The sequence below is a fragment of the Vipera berus genome, assembly GCF_964194415.1.
Source record: "Vipera berus genome assembly, chromosome: 3".
Lineage (NCBI taxonomy): Eukaryota > Metazoa > Chordata > Lepidosauria > Squamata > Viperidae > Vipera > Vipera berus.
Window position 1 is genome coordinate 62439408 of NC_138204.1, and position 16146 is coordinate 62455553.

At 51.9% G+C, this 16146-nt stretch overlaps 1 protein-coding gene across 2 annotated transcripts; it reads right to left on the bottom strand.

The window, feature by feature from the left end:
• Positions 1-840: 840 nt before the first annotated feature.
• DMRTA2 (DMRT like family A2) lies at positions 841-3979 on the bottom strand (the record flags this gene model as incomplete). Of its 2 annotated transcripts, none has more annotated exons than XM_081323430.1 (2): positions 841-1937; positions 3496-3979. In XM_081323430.1, the coding sequence occupies 2 exons, from the start codon at positions 3977-3979 to the stop codon at positions 841-843; spliced, it is 1581 nt and encodes a 526-aa protein (XP_081179556.1). The 2 variants fall into 2 exon arrangements, with proteins under 2 accessions (XP_081179556.1, XP_081179555.1); XM_081323429.1 differs by having other exon boundaries at positions 3457-3979.
• Positions 3980-16146: the final 12167 nt, after the last annotated feature.

Genomic DNA, 16146 nt, shown 5'->3' on the forward strand with positions numbered 1-16146 from the left:
ATTAATAATTTAAATTCCCTTTTTTTTTAACATTATGCTGTACACTTGCTGGTATATAGAGATACAGATAGAAGTATGGATGCGACCCGAAGGGGGAATATCCATGTTTACAGCTGTATGCAAAATATAATAACGAGGGAAAACTTTTTTAACAGTAAAAACGCATTTAGTCGTTTTTCTTAATCAACACACTTAAGAGGTTCGCCAAGTTCCATAACATTTGACCACTTGTGGTTACAACAAATAGAATGAAATGAAACCCGGGTCACCTAAAATCGGGCGAAACCAAGGCTGGGGTGGACCAGGTGATTTCCCAATGTTACAGAACCCGACAGAAGAATTCGGCAACAGCGCTGCCCATAGACACGTTACACGTCTCGGGTTATATAACGTTTTGCAAAACTCCCGCCTCGCCCTAAATCAGCGGCAAGATGTCCCGTTCGCTCGGCTGCCGGCGCGACTGCGCCTTCTCCTCCTCGCTTGCTCCGAGAAAAGTGCCGTAGCCCCCCCCCCCTCCCGCCTTTCCGACCTCTCAGCTCCAACTCGGACTACTCCGCCGCTTGGCTTTTCCGGGGAACTTACTTCTAACTGGCGCGTTTCGTATTTTGAGGGTAAGCGGCGTTTAAAGAGCCGCTGCGATGCCGGCGGGGAATCGAGCCCTCGGTTAGACCAGGTCGCTTTCCCCCCCCCCGCCCCCCGCTGCCTTCCGAGAATTCGCTGCCTCAGCTGCCCTTGCGCACCTCTCGGATGTGCGCACGGGCACAAGTTTATGTCGTGTGTAATTCTATCACCCTACGCGTATGTATGTACATAGAAAATCCAGCCATCGTGCTTTGCGGCCTACTGTTTGTCTGGGGCGCTATTCACCAAAGGCCCGTAAAGCCCGTTTGGGTACGTCTGCTCCTTGTGCGCGCTGGCGGCAGCGGCGGCGGCAGCTGCAGCCGCCGCCGCCGCCGCAGCCGATCTGTCCCGCATGAGGTCGCTGAAGGCGTACTCCATAGGCGGCCGGAAGCCCAGCGTGGGCATTAGCCCCGCCGTGGAGTAAGGGGTCATGAAGGCCAGGCCGCGACTGTGCGCCGCCGCGGCCGAGTAAGCCAGGCGTAGCGGGCTCAAACTCAAGTGCGTGCCTAGGGGATAGGCCCCGGCCTCAGCCGCCGTCCCGAAATGGGTAGCGTTGGGCTGCAGAGGCGAGAAGGCGGAGCGGCTGCCCAGCGCGCCGATGGCTGGGGTCATGGCGCCGGCCAAAAGAGGGCGGTGATGCGAGGCGCCGCCAGCCGACGAAGGCTGCAGGCCACCCAAGGTCCCCGGCGCCTCTCCAGCAGCCCGCGCCCAGGTCTCGTCGCTCGCCTTGTCCGGCCCTAGCGAGCTGAGTCCAGAGGCGGCGGAAAGTCCTTGGCCTGGGCTGCCGCCTGCTCCCCGGTGGTGGTGGTGGTGGTGGTGGTTGTTAAGGATCTGCTCGATAGCCTGCACCACGTCCCCGCCGCAGCCGGCCAGGACCAGCTCCAGCACGCTGCGTTTGTGCGCGGGAAAGACGCGCGTCAGGATGTCCAACGGCGTCCGCTGCTGCCGGCTGCTCGCCGCCACGGCGGCCGCGGCAGCAGCGGCCAAACCAGGCGAGGGGGCGCCTGCTTCGTCCCTTTCTGCCTCAGAGCAACCCGAGTCGGAGCCCAGCGGACTGACGGAGCCTGTGCTCTCCTCCTCGGCTCCGCCGCCCCCGCTGCCATCTTTGGCGCCTTTGGAGACTGGCGAGCTGACGGAAGACTCGCCGTCGCCGTTCTCCGAGCCCGAGCCACAGCCGTGACGAGTCGGCTCCGGGGATGAGGTGCCAGGCGCGCCGTCCGTCCCATCCGGCGTCAAAGGCTTGTTCTGTTGAGGGGTCACGGAGCGGCTGGTGAGAAGCGTCTTGGGGAACAAGTCAAATTTCTGCATCTTGACTTCTGGCAACGAGAGACAGAAAGAGCGAGCTGGACGAGGCTCTCCCTGCCAGCGTGCCCTGCCTCCGCCCCCCAAGGGCCGGATGGGGGCCCATTAAGTACTTTCACCTCGACAAAAAAAAAATGGGAAAGCGAGTGGACTTAAGCTGAGCGCTTTTCGGCCCTTCCCGATGGCTTAGCAACCAAGGAGCTTAATTCAGCCACCACTCTGTCCCACAGAGAACCCACCCAATGGATCTTGCACTCCTCTACCTACCCTAGCCTGATTTCAGCCACGCTTCTGTCCGATCCCCACTTTCCGCTCTCTCTGCTGGCTTCAGCTTGCCCTCCCAATCCACCCTCCAGGCCACATCTTGCCGTCTCCTTCGTCCCCTCCCCAGATGGCACCTGCCGGGAGACCACCGGCTCACCTTGGTGAACTTTCTCAGGAGCTACTTTAGGATATGAAATCAAATATCGCCACTGTAACTACGGGAGGGCGTCTCCTGGCCGGGTTAAATTGCTGAGGTCGCTAGGAGGCGCTATCTTGTCTCTCGTCTCTCGCCTCTCTGGCTTGGGACGGCCAAGGTGCCCTCCCCCCCCCAAAAAAAAAACAAACTTGCAAGAGAAACGTTCCCCGACCTGGCTCCCATCATAACTTCTAGTGGCATCGCTGAAGAAAAAACCTGGAAGGCAGCCGGGTTGGGGAGAGCACAATTCGAGGCTGATGCCAACTGTGACAGGCCTCTCTCTATTTTCAAGGGGCAGTTTACTATATAGCAATACTAACTTACCTGGAAGTAAATCCAATGGCGTCAAACGATTACAGGGACACTAAGTGGAACTCAAATGGGTGTGGAAGACGTTATGGACGCGAGGGAGAGAGGAAGGGAGTGAGAAAGAGAAGCAATTGCTAAGAAAAAAAAGCAACAGCGTGTGAGCCCTCACTGCGTTTGACACGGCAAACACGGGTGGGACTATCAACTAGAAATGCCGGGCCAACATTTCATTGTTATAAAGGCACCGGCTAGGATTTTTTATTTCATTTTTTTTAAATAAAACTCCGTCCGCCACGTTGGGAACTCCTTATCTTACACAGATCGTGAAGAAATTCCCGAACGGCCGCTGAGATTTGAGGTCTACAAATGGTGTTAAATGGCGAGCGAGCGATGGCTGCGTGGAAAGGAAACGAATCGAGCGCGGGGGAAGGAGCCCAGGCGGACCGAGGAGGACCAAAAGGTGGAATATATGGGGGGAGGTGGACGAAAGCATCCGGGGAGAAGGGCTCGTTTTTAAACGCGCGCCAGGCTGCCTAGAGAAAAGATTGGGAGGCTCAGCCCCGGCCCCTTTCTTCCTCGGCGGCCGGTCCCCTCCTGAAGTTGGTGAAGAATTCCTGAGGCCGAGGGGGCTATACACGGGACCCGGGCACCTAAGCTGGTCTTCTCAGAACTTCCCCAGGACTCCCTGCCGCCTGCCACGTTTACTCAGAGGGAAGGTCCGACTGCCAGAGCGGCGGGGAAAGCAGCGCCTTTTAGCTCGTCGCCAGCGCCTTCAGGGTTGGGGCGCGCGCTAGCTTCCTCACCTGAAGCCCCCGAGCCTCCCTCGGCGCTGCACACCGAGCCGAAGACTTCGTAGGCGGGCCGCGGCGGGATGATGCCGTTGGCCGCGGCCAGGGCCAGCCCCTCGGCCGTGCCATAGAGCAGCTGCAGCTCGCGGGCCTCGTTCTCCTCCTGCGCCTGCTGCCGCCGCAGCGCCACCTGGGCGGCCATGACGCGTTGCCGCTCGGCGATCAGCGTGCACTTGGCGCACAGGCAGTCCTTCCAGCGGCAGTAGCGCTTGTGGCCCTTGAGCGCCGACACCACGCCGTGGTTGCGGCAGCGAGCGCACTTGGGGGTGCGCGGATACTTCTCGGCAGCCCTCAGGAGCAGCGGCGGGGCTCGCAGAAGGCTCCCGGCTACGCTCACCGGCAGGCTGGCCGCCGCCGCCGCCGCCGCCGCCGCCACCGAACTGGGGGGCACCGCAGAGGGCGCCGGGGGTACATTGGTCATCTCAGACCTCAGTTCCATCGTGACCGAGAAGGGGCGCCGTGGCTTCCAGGGAAGGCGCAGAGGCGCAGGGCCCTCTCCCCGCCGGCGCGCCTTTAATACCTCAACAAGACTGCCGCGGGTCAAACAGGGCAGGGCCTTCCTGGAACAACCCGCCACTCCGCGAGAGGCTAACGGGTTGCTCAGCTTGTCTAATCGCCCGAGTCCCTCCAGCCGCTCTGAAGCCGGTCAAAATTACAAAAACAGAGAACTTTTTTTTTCCTCCGAAAAGTCTGAGGCGTCGCAGTCCTTCCTCTACAATCTCCCCCTCTGCTCTAGAGCGCATCTGCGTTACCTAACTTCGGGGAAGTAAACGGCGTTTACTCTACGAGAAAGCAAACAAACAACGCCCACCACCACCACCACCACCACCACCGGCCTTCTTTGTTGCCCTGGCTCAATCGCCCACGGAATGGACGTGGATCCTAGGGTAGCGGAAGTTGGGGCTTCCTGGCTCCCCCCCCCCGAATCAAAGCCCCCAAACTCCGAAACCATCAAAATGGCTACCCAGCCATTCCATCTCTTTCTCAGCAGCGCGGCGAAGCAGAACTCGCCCCGGCTCACTCCCGCTGATTTCTTCTCTGGCAAAGAAATTGCGGCGGAACCCGACGGCAGGCGCTCCTGCCACCATCCGAGGAAAGGAGAACAGCTGCGCTCCCTCGCTTGCCAATGTTACGAAACACTTGTCCTGACGGAAGCGCGCACAAGCCCCTGGAGACGCAGCAGTCCCAGTGCCCGGCCAAGATTTCAGCTTGTCACAATCGCACGCCAGCCAAACCAACCGTGGCAGAAGACAGAGGACTCCTCTGACCCCCGCCGGGTTTCAGACTTCAGAGTGCAACAATTTCCAACTTCCCGACTCGCGCCCACGCTCCTTTCTCAGCCGCCCTCTAATTTTTCCTCAGTCTGCTCTAGCTACCCCTTCCTCCAGCTACCACCCCGCCAACCAAAGGCGCCTTCAACAGGCAGCCGAACCCAGTCCGGACCCCCCTTTCCTCAGCCCCAACTTTGCATGTGCGCCACTAAAGAGAGCGAGAGTTGCCAAGAGATAGAAATCTTCGCCGAACCGCCCGCCAGCGCTTGCTCTATTGTTGCGCCTTACGTATCCATTAGACAACATTTGACAACAATGTGGCGCCTGCCATTGGCCGAGAGGGGAAAGAGCCTTTCTGATTGGCCACTCGGATGTCTACAGTGTCCACCCGAAGCTTCTTTCAAATAAACTGTTTTAAGGGGAGGGGGGCGCTAAAAGGGTCCAAAGGGGGAGGGGAAGATACATGGGGGGGGGAACCCACAGCAAATAGTTTTCTCTTCTTCTTCTTCTTCTTCTTCTTCTTCTTCTTCTTCTTCTTCTTCTTCTTCTTTTTATTCTTCTCCTTCTCCTTCTCCTTCTTCTCTTTCTCTCTCTCTATCCCAAATTTCTGTTGCCTTGTTTTCCAGGCATTTATTAAATCCACTGAAAACAGTAGTTGCTCTGCCGATTGATTGTGCTCTTTGAACCTCACATTTTCCTGGGGTGACACTTGTCAAAGGTGGGGAGAACGACGAAAGATCAGATAGAAAAGTTGCCACTAATACGGTAGGATGGCCGTCCTGAGGGTTTCAAAGCACAGACTAATTTTTTTCCCCTTTTCTCTTACGCCTTCTACATCTTCAGGTTCAGCGCCTGCCCTCAAAGGGAATACCGATGAGGTACAGTATTACATTTTATATTTGGGGGGAAAAGGGGGAGGCTCGCTGACGGCGCTACCTATTACATACTTTCTTCTCTCTTTCCTTCTCTCAGATTTAATTGTTAATTGTTTGTTTAACTGAAAGTCCATCAAACTGTTTCGGACTCTCCTTTTAGGACAATTAAAACAGGGAATCGAACCGTGAACAATTACGCTCGCTACCACTGGATTCATTCGCTTTTTAAACAATACATTGTTTTTGTTGTCGACTATCATTTACCTGACGCCAACACTCCTTGGGACTTGCTTGTTTTGAAGAAGTCACCCAGATCAGAGGCCAGTCCATTTGGAGCAAGTAAGGCAACCCATTTCCAAGTTAAAATAGCCCGAGAAAATGGGCTGGGCAGCTTTGTCGGTTTCTCCCCGAGAGAAGGCAGTTTCGAAATGTTGGTAGTAAGCGTGTTAGTGCAGGTTTTTTTCCCCCTTACACGCCGGCGAATAAAATGCATCCATCTCCTGTCCCAAGGGAGGGGGGGGTCAACAAAACCTGTACATGTGTCTTACATGTATTTCCCCCCCCCCCAAAAAAAACCACAACCCTGTAAGACTGGTAAGACAATCTCTACTTGGCGTATTTCGGAACTCTTTTACATATTAACCATCCCCGGAGTGGCAAAAGTGACAGCTTATCTTTCCAGAGAAAAGCTCCAGGCCTAGGAGATTTTCTTTTCTTTGCAACAGTTACTTTGTTCTACACGTGTGTCCAAGGGAGCAAAATCTCCCTCCTCCAATTTCGCTAGAAGTCACCGAGATTTAGTTAAATTAATGTCTTTAACTCCTGGTTAAAAGTCCCTTCCCAGAAAGGTGGAAGCGTCAGATGGGAGCCCTTTTTTTTCCACAGCGGAGGGAAGCATAGCCTCGCGGATATGGCCAAGAACTTGCCTGGAGCCCTGGGGCGAGGGCGGGGAGACCCTTTCATTTGCAAGATAGGCTTCTCCACCGTTGGCCTACTGAGGAGGCATGTCCCCCCTTTCCCTTCCTTTAGAGGAATTTACTTGGCCGGAATAATCCGTGTCCCTCTCCCGCTTGGCTTCCCTTCTCAAGTGGGGAGGGGGGTTTCGCATTATTCCGGAATCCCCCTCCCTTCTTTTTTAATTGTCACCAAGGAGCCAGAATGGATTGGCCAACACGGGAGTCCCGCTCTTGGCAGAGGAGGCTGTTAGTCAGGAAAACTATACTCTGGCTACTGGAGGCAGGGAAATTTTCAAAACAGAAACAGCAGCCTGGGGATTAACAAACCAACGTCTCGTCTCCGTAGGTCTGATGATCAGCTGGTTTCCTTCCCCATCCAAAATAGTTGAGAGAGATTTAGAGGAAGGAACTCCTATAAAAGACAGACCAGTGAATCTCTGGAATGGACTGAGCATCTTGCTCGGATTCCGGTTTCCAGGTGATTCGTTCTGCTTTCTACTGAAGGTTGGAGACAGGAAATGTCATTTGGTTTTTAAAAGGACGTGAAGGACTTTTGAGAAGGAAGAGCTCAGGAACCAACATCAAAATGGAGAGAGAGAGAGAGACAGAGAGAGAGAGAGGGGGGGGGACTGCATTGAAGGTAACGAAAGCTTGCCTGGAGTTTTCTGTATCACATAAAACAAAAACAAAATCCAAAAACCTGGCAGCTAACACTGCAGGAATAAAAATAGATCTAAAACTGCATGGAATAAAAATATTGTTCGTTTCCTATCCCACAACAAGAAATATTCACAATGAACAATGTCACTTTGCAACACGAATCGATAAGATACAGTTAAGTACAGTTCGTGATTTTTAAAAAGGGATATCAAAGACGCTGGCTATGCTTACCATCACCTGACCAATAGCAAAGCTTCCACCAATAGGAAGAATTATGCCAGTGACCAGGCTGTTTGCAGAAATAACTGGGCCTAATCTTGTCTTGTTTCTTTGCAAGAAATTTCCTGATTTAACCCTAAATCATTTCACAAAGGGTGTGAAACTATATATCAACATTTATTTGAGGACCTTATGTTATGCCTTCTCCATTTAAAAAAAAATGAGGCCAGCACAGATTTCAGTCTTTTAAATCCAAAATCCTATAATTATCTAATTGGATGACAAGATAAGTCACTACTACTATAATTAACCATTTGCATATCACATATACATAGCATTCATTTTGCTTATCTGTATAGACAGTTCACGTTAAGAATTAATTGGCTGTTTAAATTAACAAGGTAAGGGATGTTATATTTTTCTAATCATTGTCCAGATACTGAATAATCTGGTAAGCATATATTCTATATACCCTTGCTTTGTGAGGAAGGAAGGAAGGAAGGAAGGAAGGAAGGAAGGAAGGAAGGAAGGAAGGAAGGAAGGAAGGAAGGAAGGAAGGAAGGAAGGGATAATCTTCGTACTCCAAAATGTGAGTAATTTGAAATCAGGACCGAATTTTAATATGTTTATTTCAAACGTGCTGTTTGGGGCTTTATATCATCACAACAGTGGTTGGTTCACGCTGACCATTTCTGCTGTGGGATTAACTAAAAGAGGAGTCTGCCCCATTCATTAAGGCAACGTATTAAAATCAAGACTGGCTTCTTAACAAACATTTTGGAACCCGGAGGAGATTGGGGGGAGACATATTTTTTCCCCCTCCCCCATATCTGGGTGGAACTCCCGAAATCCTGGGCCCCGCCTGCGCGCCTCTTTCCTGCGTGAGCGACTTGACTCTGCTGGACCTGCTTTTTTCATTTCTCCAAAATAAAATAAAATAAAATAAAATAAAATAATAAAATAAAATAAAATAAAATAAAATAAAATAAAATAAAATAAAATAATAAAATAAAATAAAATAAAATAAAATAATAATAAAATAAAATAAATATAAAAAATAAAAAAATAAAAAATAAAATAAAATAAAATAAAATAAAATAAATAAAATAAATCGGTGAACATCCAGGAGGCAAACTCCTTCTACACTCCTCCTTCACTCCCAACTCTTCCCCCCCCCCCGCCTTTCCGTTCCTCGGGCCGAGCCCTTTCCCGCCGCGACAGCAGCGCCTCTGAGACAGCAGCGAACTCAGCGTTTGCTTCTCTTTTTATGGCCTTTAAGGGAGCCTCAAAGGTCGCCGCTTCGCTTCTTAGTCGGACTCTTCGCCAGGAAAAAGCCGGCGGCTCCGCCTCCGGTCCCCTCGAGGCCACAGGCTCGTGGAGAGACCCCGTCAAGGTTCCCAAACGAGCCAGCGATTCCCGCCCCCGCAAGAGGCTTGCTGGGAGGCTTCGCGCTGCCTGCTTTCCCCCTCTCGGCGAAGAGACACCCCCACCCCCTCCGCGGTCGCTCTCCCCCCCCCCAGTTCCCTCCCTGGATGTTCAAGGCAGGTCCTTCGGGAGACTCGAGGAGCGGATCCGGGGTCCCTTGGAGGCTCCGTTTTCTTTCTTGACACGCATTTTCCCCTTCCCATGTTTTGTGAATGCTTCGGATACTCAGGTCCTTCCCTAAGTGGGGCCTCTGAGATCCTGCTTCCTCCCCCTCCCCTCCAAACCTCTCTAAACAGCCCAGATTCCACGGAGTGCCCAGCTTGTCGTTGCAGGCTGGAATCGGGATCCCTCGCCCGCAGGCTTCTTGGGCTTGGCACGTTATGATGCCACATTTTATACATGTGCATATGCATATACACATACACATACACGTGTGTGTGTGTGTGTGTGTGTGTGTGTGTCAGTCTGCAAATGGTGGTCGTGGTGATGGGGGGGGTTGGGGTTCTTGGGTGCATGGTTTCTCCCTGAAAAATCTTCCCGAACCTGGAGCCCTGTTCCGTTCAGCGCCGTCCCCTGCGTTGCTTTTCTCCGCAAAGAAGCTTCAGGCTACTCTCTTATTTTCAGAATCCGTCCAGGCTGACTCATAGGGTCTGGGATTCGCGACTGTTGAAAACATGAGATAGGGAATCGTGAATTTTAGACAAAAAAAGACAGCGTGTGTGTGTGTGTGTGTGTTCACACAACCCGTTTGGCCAGGCCCCTGGCTAATTTAGAGGCTGCATTTGGAAAGGAATCGAAGTTCGCCAGGTTTCAGTCTGGGCTGGTTACTTTGCTTCCCCTTCCCCTTTCTGTACAAGGAACTTAAGAGGTCGGAGCACCAATGCAAGCCATTTGATTAGTGTACAGCTCAATGGGTTGTGCGAATCCATCAAAATGGGATTCTGGCTAATTCTCTAACGGAGTTAAATACGTGAGACTCTATCTAGCCTTTATTGCGGGCTGAACTTACCCCTGCTGAGTGCCTTAAGAATTACAGAGCCAGGCTAAATATATCATCTGGAGCGCTCGCTCCGTTTAAGGAGGCATAACCTGTGCCCTACGTCGAGAAGCGACTCCGTGGAGCTTCCCAATCTCGAAGCTCCCCAGAGCTCATCTTCAGGCTGAGCTCATTCGCTCGCTCGCTCTTCGCGGGGTGTGTATGTGGAGGTCCTACACCCAGCGGAGAGCAACAGTAGCTGAGTTGGACCTGCAAGGGGGCGGGGGGAGAGACAGGAAAGAGATGATACCTTCGCCCTTGTCCCCCCCTCCCCTGCCCCGATGCTCCAAGCTGGGCTCCACCGCTGCCTTCTAGCCAGAAGGATAGTTCAACCTGGGCAGGAAAGGAGCACTGACGGGGAGGACGTGTGGACAGCGACAGGCAACCCGGGCCGAATATGGGTACCTTTTTCTCCAATGGAAGGCGCGCAGAGGAAAACAGAAGCGTTCAACCCAACCGACTCTAATCCCAATCCCAACCCCAACCCTTCACTCTGCAGCTTCCCAGAATTACAGGCAATCCTGCAGCGGACGGGTTGAAGGGGCGGGGGAGGGAACCAGCAGAAACGAAAAAGCAGGGAAATCTCCATGAAGGGGTTTTAAAACGACTTCCCAATATCAGAACAGGAGTGGAATCCATGCTGTTAATTATAATCCCTATTGATAATCAGCATAAAAAATTACTGGCACGACTTTTATGGTTAGCTTTATATTTTCTACTCATTGCCCCCAGCCTCCCAGATGTTGCTGTAATCGCCAAGCAGTCAAGAGCTTTGCGAATGTGTGGCTTCTTTCTTTTAAATAATACAGGTAACTTATTATGACTATTCAGTAGACAATTTTCTTTTTGATACTCTCGGATATTAAATTCAGTTGGCAACATTTTTACTTTGAAGAAAGCCTGGTCCACTAGCCTTTAAGCACAAGTGACGGGGACTAAGACATACATTCATCACTAGAAATACAGCTAGTGTTGTTTGTTATTATTTTGCCACAAGTGCCAGACCACTATTTCTCTCCTTTAAAAGTACAAGTAGCTAGGATTTATCGGAACACGTTTTTAAAAGCCTCGTCGCTCCCCTCTCCGATACGCAGGTATTGATTCAGATCATTCTAAAATGCCCCTTCTTATTTTCGCCAAAAGTTTCCAGGTGGAATCAAATTCCTATTTGCACGGGCAAAATCTTAATTAAAAGATTACTTCTACTGTCTAAAATCGAGGGTAGATCTTCCCCAAGGCAGGAGGCAGGCAGGGGAGGAGAAAGAGAAGACGCGGAAGAAATATAGTTCTCGCTTGGCATATATTCATCCGGCTCCCCTTCAAGTAGCTACTTCGCCAGGGCTTCCAATAATGTTAGCGATCTTTAAGGTTTCAATTGTTCGTGGGGGTTTTGCCACTGACTTTTTCATTATTTACCTACTGAATCAAAGTAAGCAAATCCCATCTGTTTTCCCTCCTGCTATCAGCTTCACTTTTAATTATCCGCCCAGCAGCCTAATAGAGATGATATTAAACTAAATCTTTTTGACATTAAAAGTAATTATCCCCCAAACCAATATTACAAGAATGAAAATTACCCAAGCCGCCCGCCCACCTCCCCTAGCGTGCTTTCTCCGCCTAAATAAAATAAAATAGGCGCTCTCTCCCGTCTTCATCCAAGCTTAGGACTTAAAGGTTGAGGTGATTTGACATGCAGGCGAGACTGGAAACATTTAAAAATATGATTAAGAATGGTCATTTTTTTAAAAAAACAAGAGAGAGAGAGAGAGAGAGAGAGAGAGAGAGAGAGAGAGAGAGAGAGAGAGAGAGAGAGAGAGAGAGAGAGAGAGAGAGAGAGAGAAGGGTCCGGTACTAACTTTGGGGAAACTCCCTGCTCCTTCCCAAACCATGGAGTGTTTGCATCTTAGGTTGATTTGGAAAGAATCGATTTATGCACTTATGGGGTGAAGAGTCCTTATAAGGTGGAGAATAAATTTTTTTCTGCTTTTCTCTATATTAAAAACCTCTCCAATCACATCCTCCTTAAATTTGAATTATTATTATTATTATTATTATTATTATTATTATTATTATTATTATTATTATTATTATTATTATTATTAGCGTTATGCTCATTATCTGAACTGAACTGGCTTTGCGCAAATGCCACAGATGCGAGATAGACTGATCTCAATGAGGACTAGAAACTGGTTCCCCTAGAATTTGCCTGTAAATTAGCGGCTTCAGAGCCGGGAACTCTCCATCGGGAGCTTCAAGGGAGCGTTCAGCTTTCCCCCCCACCCCCACCCCCAAACTTGGTAGCTCCTCCTCACCCATCAAAAGGGTCCTTTGATAATTGCCTTTGGGATCGAACCAGCGCAGCCTCCTTCTGTGTGTACCATTTATATGCAGGTGGGGGTTGGGGTGGGGATCGCCGGAGGGAGGGTGAGCCCACAGGTGGTTTCGGACAGGGCGCACTTGGAGACCGCGAACCGGGGGGGGGGAAGGGGGGAGATTGAATCCTCCTATGGAGGAGAAGATCGGAGTCACGACTGGAGGACTCTCCGCCTATTTTTCCTCCCGAGCCATCAGATTTGCCCAAATGTCTCCTCCTGGGTGGCTACTCGGTTAAAATCCAGCAAATCGGTCAAGAGGCTGATCGATCTGCCGTTGTGACCAAAGATTCACCTACCGGCTTTCCCTAATCTGGTGGCCTCCGTGGACTTGACCTTCCAGTCGCAGAATTTCCCAGCCTTTCCCAGTCCGGCCGCCGCGCCTGTCCAGGAAGGTCCGGCGAGGGACGCCTAAGGCTTCCCGGTCAGACGCGAAGGCTGGCCGTCAAAGCCTTCCGCGTTTTCTCCCAGCAGTTTGGGGCTTTTGAAGTGGGGCTCACTGTCTGCCTCGGAGACCTTCTCCGCCAGCCAGGGATCCGCAGCATCCCGACTTGGACCCGCACTTTCCCCAGTCATTTAATCTGTTGTGCCAAAAAGAAAAAGAGAAAAGGAAAGGAAAAACTCGGGGGACACGGGCGAAACCCTCGTGTTTTGTATCTGATGCCCTGATTGTAAATGTAAATGCTTACCCACACACACACACACCCCAATCCAACTGTTTATTAGTTTATATATGTATCTGCTGTCTCGTTTTTCAGAAGCCTTTGGGGTGGGGGGATTTCAATTCTTTTTTTTAAAAAAAAACACCCCTAAAAGTGAAATAAAATTGTCTCGGCCTTTGGGGACAATTTTTCGATCGTTCTTGCCTTGTCCCATTTCGTCAGCAGCAGCTTACAAAGACCTGGACAACATCCATTATCACATAGCATCGATCTATAAAAGGACACTGGTTCCACAATTTCAAAAATAAGCATTATGTTAGAAGAAGAAGAAGAAGAAGAAGAAGAAGAAGAAGAAGAAGAAGAAGAAGAAGAAGAAGAAGAAGAAGAAGAAGAAGAAGAAGAAGAAGAAGAAGAAGAAGAAGAAGAAGAAGAAGAAGAAGAAGAAGAAGAAGAAGAAGAAGAAGAAGAAGAAGAAGAAGAAGAAGAAGAAGAAGAAGAAGAAGAAGAAGAAGAAGAAGAAGAAGAAGAAGAAGAAGAAGAAGAAGAAGAAGAAGAAGAAGAAGAAGAAGAAGAAGAAGAAGAAGAAGAAGAAGAAGAAGAAGAAGAAGAAGAAGAAGAATCCAGTTGTCACCGTAGCCTCAGTATCGTTTGTTTGTTTTCCTGGAAAGCTTTTTGGATACCGAGATTTGCGCCTCAGCGTCTCGCGCAACATTTATTGGCACTCGTGCTTGGGGGGGGGGAAGGCAGGGGAAAAGTCAACCACATTTCACTGTGCAAGGTATTCGGCGTTTTCTTTCCCAAACTTCTTTCGCGGGGGTGGGGGGTGGGGGGAAGCGAAGCAGAGGTGAGAGTTGAACAGACGGGACGGGACGTCTTCGACCCTTGGACGGTGGCTTGAATGAAGTTAACCGAACCTTGACTCCCCCCAATTCCCTGTATAATTTCATCCCTGCCCCAGAAGACGAAATTCCACTGCAGAAAGTCCCCGGTTGAACTTCGTTACAGGGAACTCTGCTCTGCGTGTCCCGTTCTTAAGCCAACCTTGGCTTGTTGTGAGGTTAACGGCGTTCTCTTCCGTCAGTAGGATTTCAGGATTTGGGGGGAAAGGAAAGCTTCATTTCGTTGTTTTGCTTTGCTTTGGGGTCACTTACGTAAATAATTTCTCCAAGGTCCCCACGGTCTACTGTTGGCCGAGACCCTGCAGAAGAAAAGCCTCGTGGGTGTGTGTGGGTTCCGTGGGCCCAGGCAGCTCGCCTTCCGCCTCCCAGCACATTGTGGTGTTCTACATCATCTGTACCAGCATCTCTATTCCGAACAGTCGGCACGAACCACCTTCCCTTCCCTTCCCATTCCCCTTCCCTTCCCTTTCTTCCTCCTACGCTTTCTGAAATTGTTGCCAGTGTCACCTTTTCCGGCAAATGCTGGTGTTTTCAGAATGCGTCGTTTGTAAGAGCTTGAATCTGAAAACAGAGAACTCTTCTCGAAAAGGGATCAAGAAAGCTGGGGGGGGGGAAAGAGAGAGAGAAGGGGGGGACGCCACCAGAACTCAGTGGGTGGCTCGCGGCAATCTTATCATCATCCAAAATCTTCCCTCTTGTTACTTCCGATCGCGTTTCTCCAACTCCCCCCCCCCCCCCGCTACCAGCCCAATAAAAGAAAAAGCCAGCCTCTTCCCGCTCGGGAACCTCCGAGAGGCCGCCGGCTCGCGGCCCGGATTGGTGCTGCAGCTTCTCGGGGCTTCGGCTCGCAACTGCCCCCGCCGAGCTAGAGCTGGGGAGCCCCGGCAACCCTTCCCAAGCGAGAGCGGTTGGGCTCCCAGTGCGGCCTGTGGTCAGGCGGGGCTCGGAAATTGGGTCCGTGTCCGGGAAGGAAAGACCGGGGCAAGCTGGCCGCTTCCAGCCTGTCGGACTACAATCCCCATCCCCCCCAGCCTTCGCCTCTCCAGAGACGGGGCCTGAAACGCACGGTCCCCCGGGAGAGGGAGGGAAGGGGACCGGTCGGCTCTCGCAGCCGAGCGGCGCTTTCCGACGCCTCCGGAAAGCGGATCGGCTCAGCTCGGCTGGGCTCTGCCGGTCGGAGCGGAGAAAGGCTGCCTTTTCCTCGGGCCGAGCCCGGCACGTCGCCCTCGGTCGAAGGGGAGCCGGCATCGGCCGGGGCTGCCCCTCCGAGGCTCTTTTACCTCCTTCCCTTCTCGGAGGCGAGTTTTCCCACCTTTCGCCCGCCCGCCTGACGGCTCCCGCCGCGCTTCCTCCCCCGGTTTCCCTTGAAGACCCGCTAAACTGAGCTAATTTTAATTGCATGTTTCAACTTTGCTAATTAAATCGAGGGGGCTAATTAAAAGTGACTAAGGAACAGTTTTAACGCAACCGTGTGTTTTTTTTCCCCCTCTTTGCGCCGCTGCCTCCTCCGCCCCCCCCTCCGTCTCTCCGCGCGGCTCCTCCGGAGCTCAGCCCGGCCAGCTGAGAAGCCCCCACCCCACTCTTCCCCCCCCCACACACACACACGAGGCTCCCCTGAGCGCTGGCGGGGCTGCGGGTGCGCTTCCCTCCGCCCCCCCCCCACGCCTCCTTGGAGGCTCCGGCCCTCGGCTGGGAGGAGGCGAGGGCTTTCTTCCAGCGGCCGCCTGCCCAGAAAGGTGCAAAGATGGGGCCTCTTAAGAGCAGGAGGATGGTCGCGAGGTGGCCCTCCGTCGGCCCTCCCCTGAGCTCGACACGGGCCCGCGAGGAAAGTCCTCCGTCGGGGGGGGGGCAAAGGCGGGTCCAGGCGAGATCCCTGGAAATGCAAGCTGGGACGCTTTGCTAACCGCCCCATTAAATGGGGGTCCCCAGGTGGGCGGCCTGCAAACTTGCCTATCCATCCAACAACCCCATTTGTTTGCCCTCCAGAGGTCTCCCGCAAAGGCGTCGCTTAACTTCGCCCAGGCCTCCTTTAAAATTGCAAAAGGCAAACGTTTGGGAGCAAAACCGCCCGCTCCTTCCATTAAAAACAAAAAAAACAAAAAAACGCGTTTAGAGAAAATCTGAACCAAGTCACTCAGTTCCGACTGGCTCCTTAACCCCCCCCCCCCAAGAGGAAGCTTTAGGACGGGTAACCTAACCCATTAGGATATGAGGCCCCATAATCCACACCT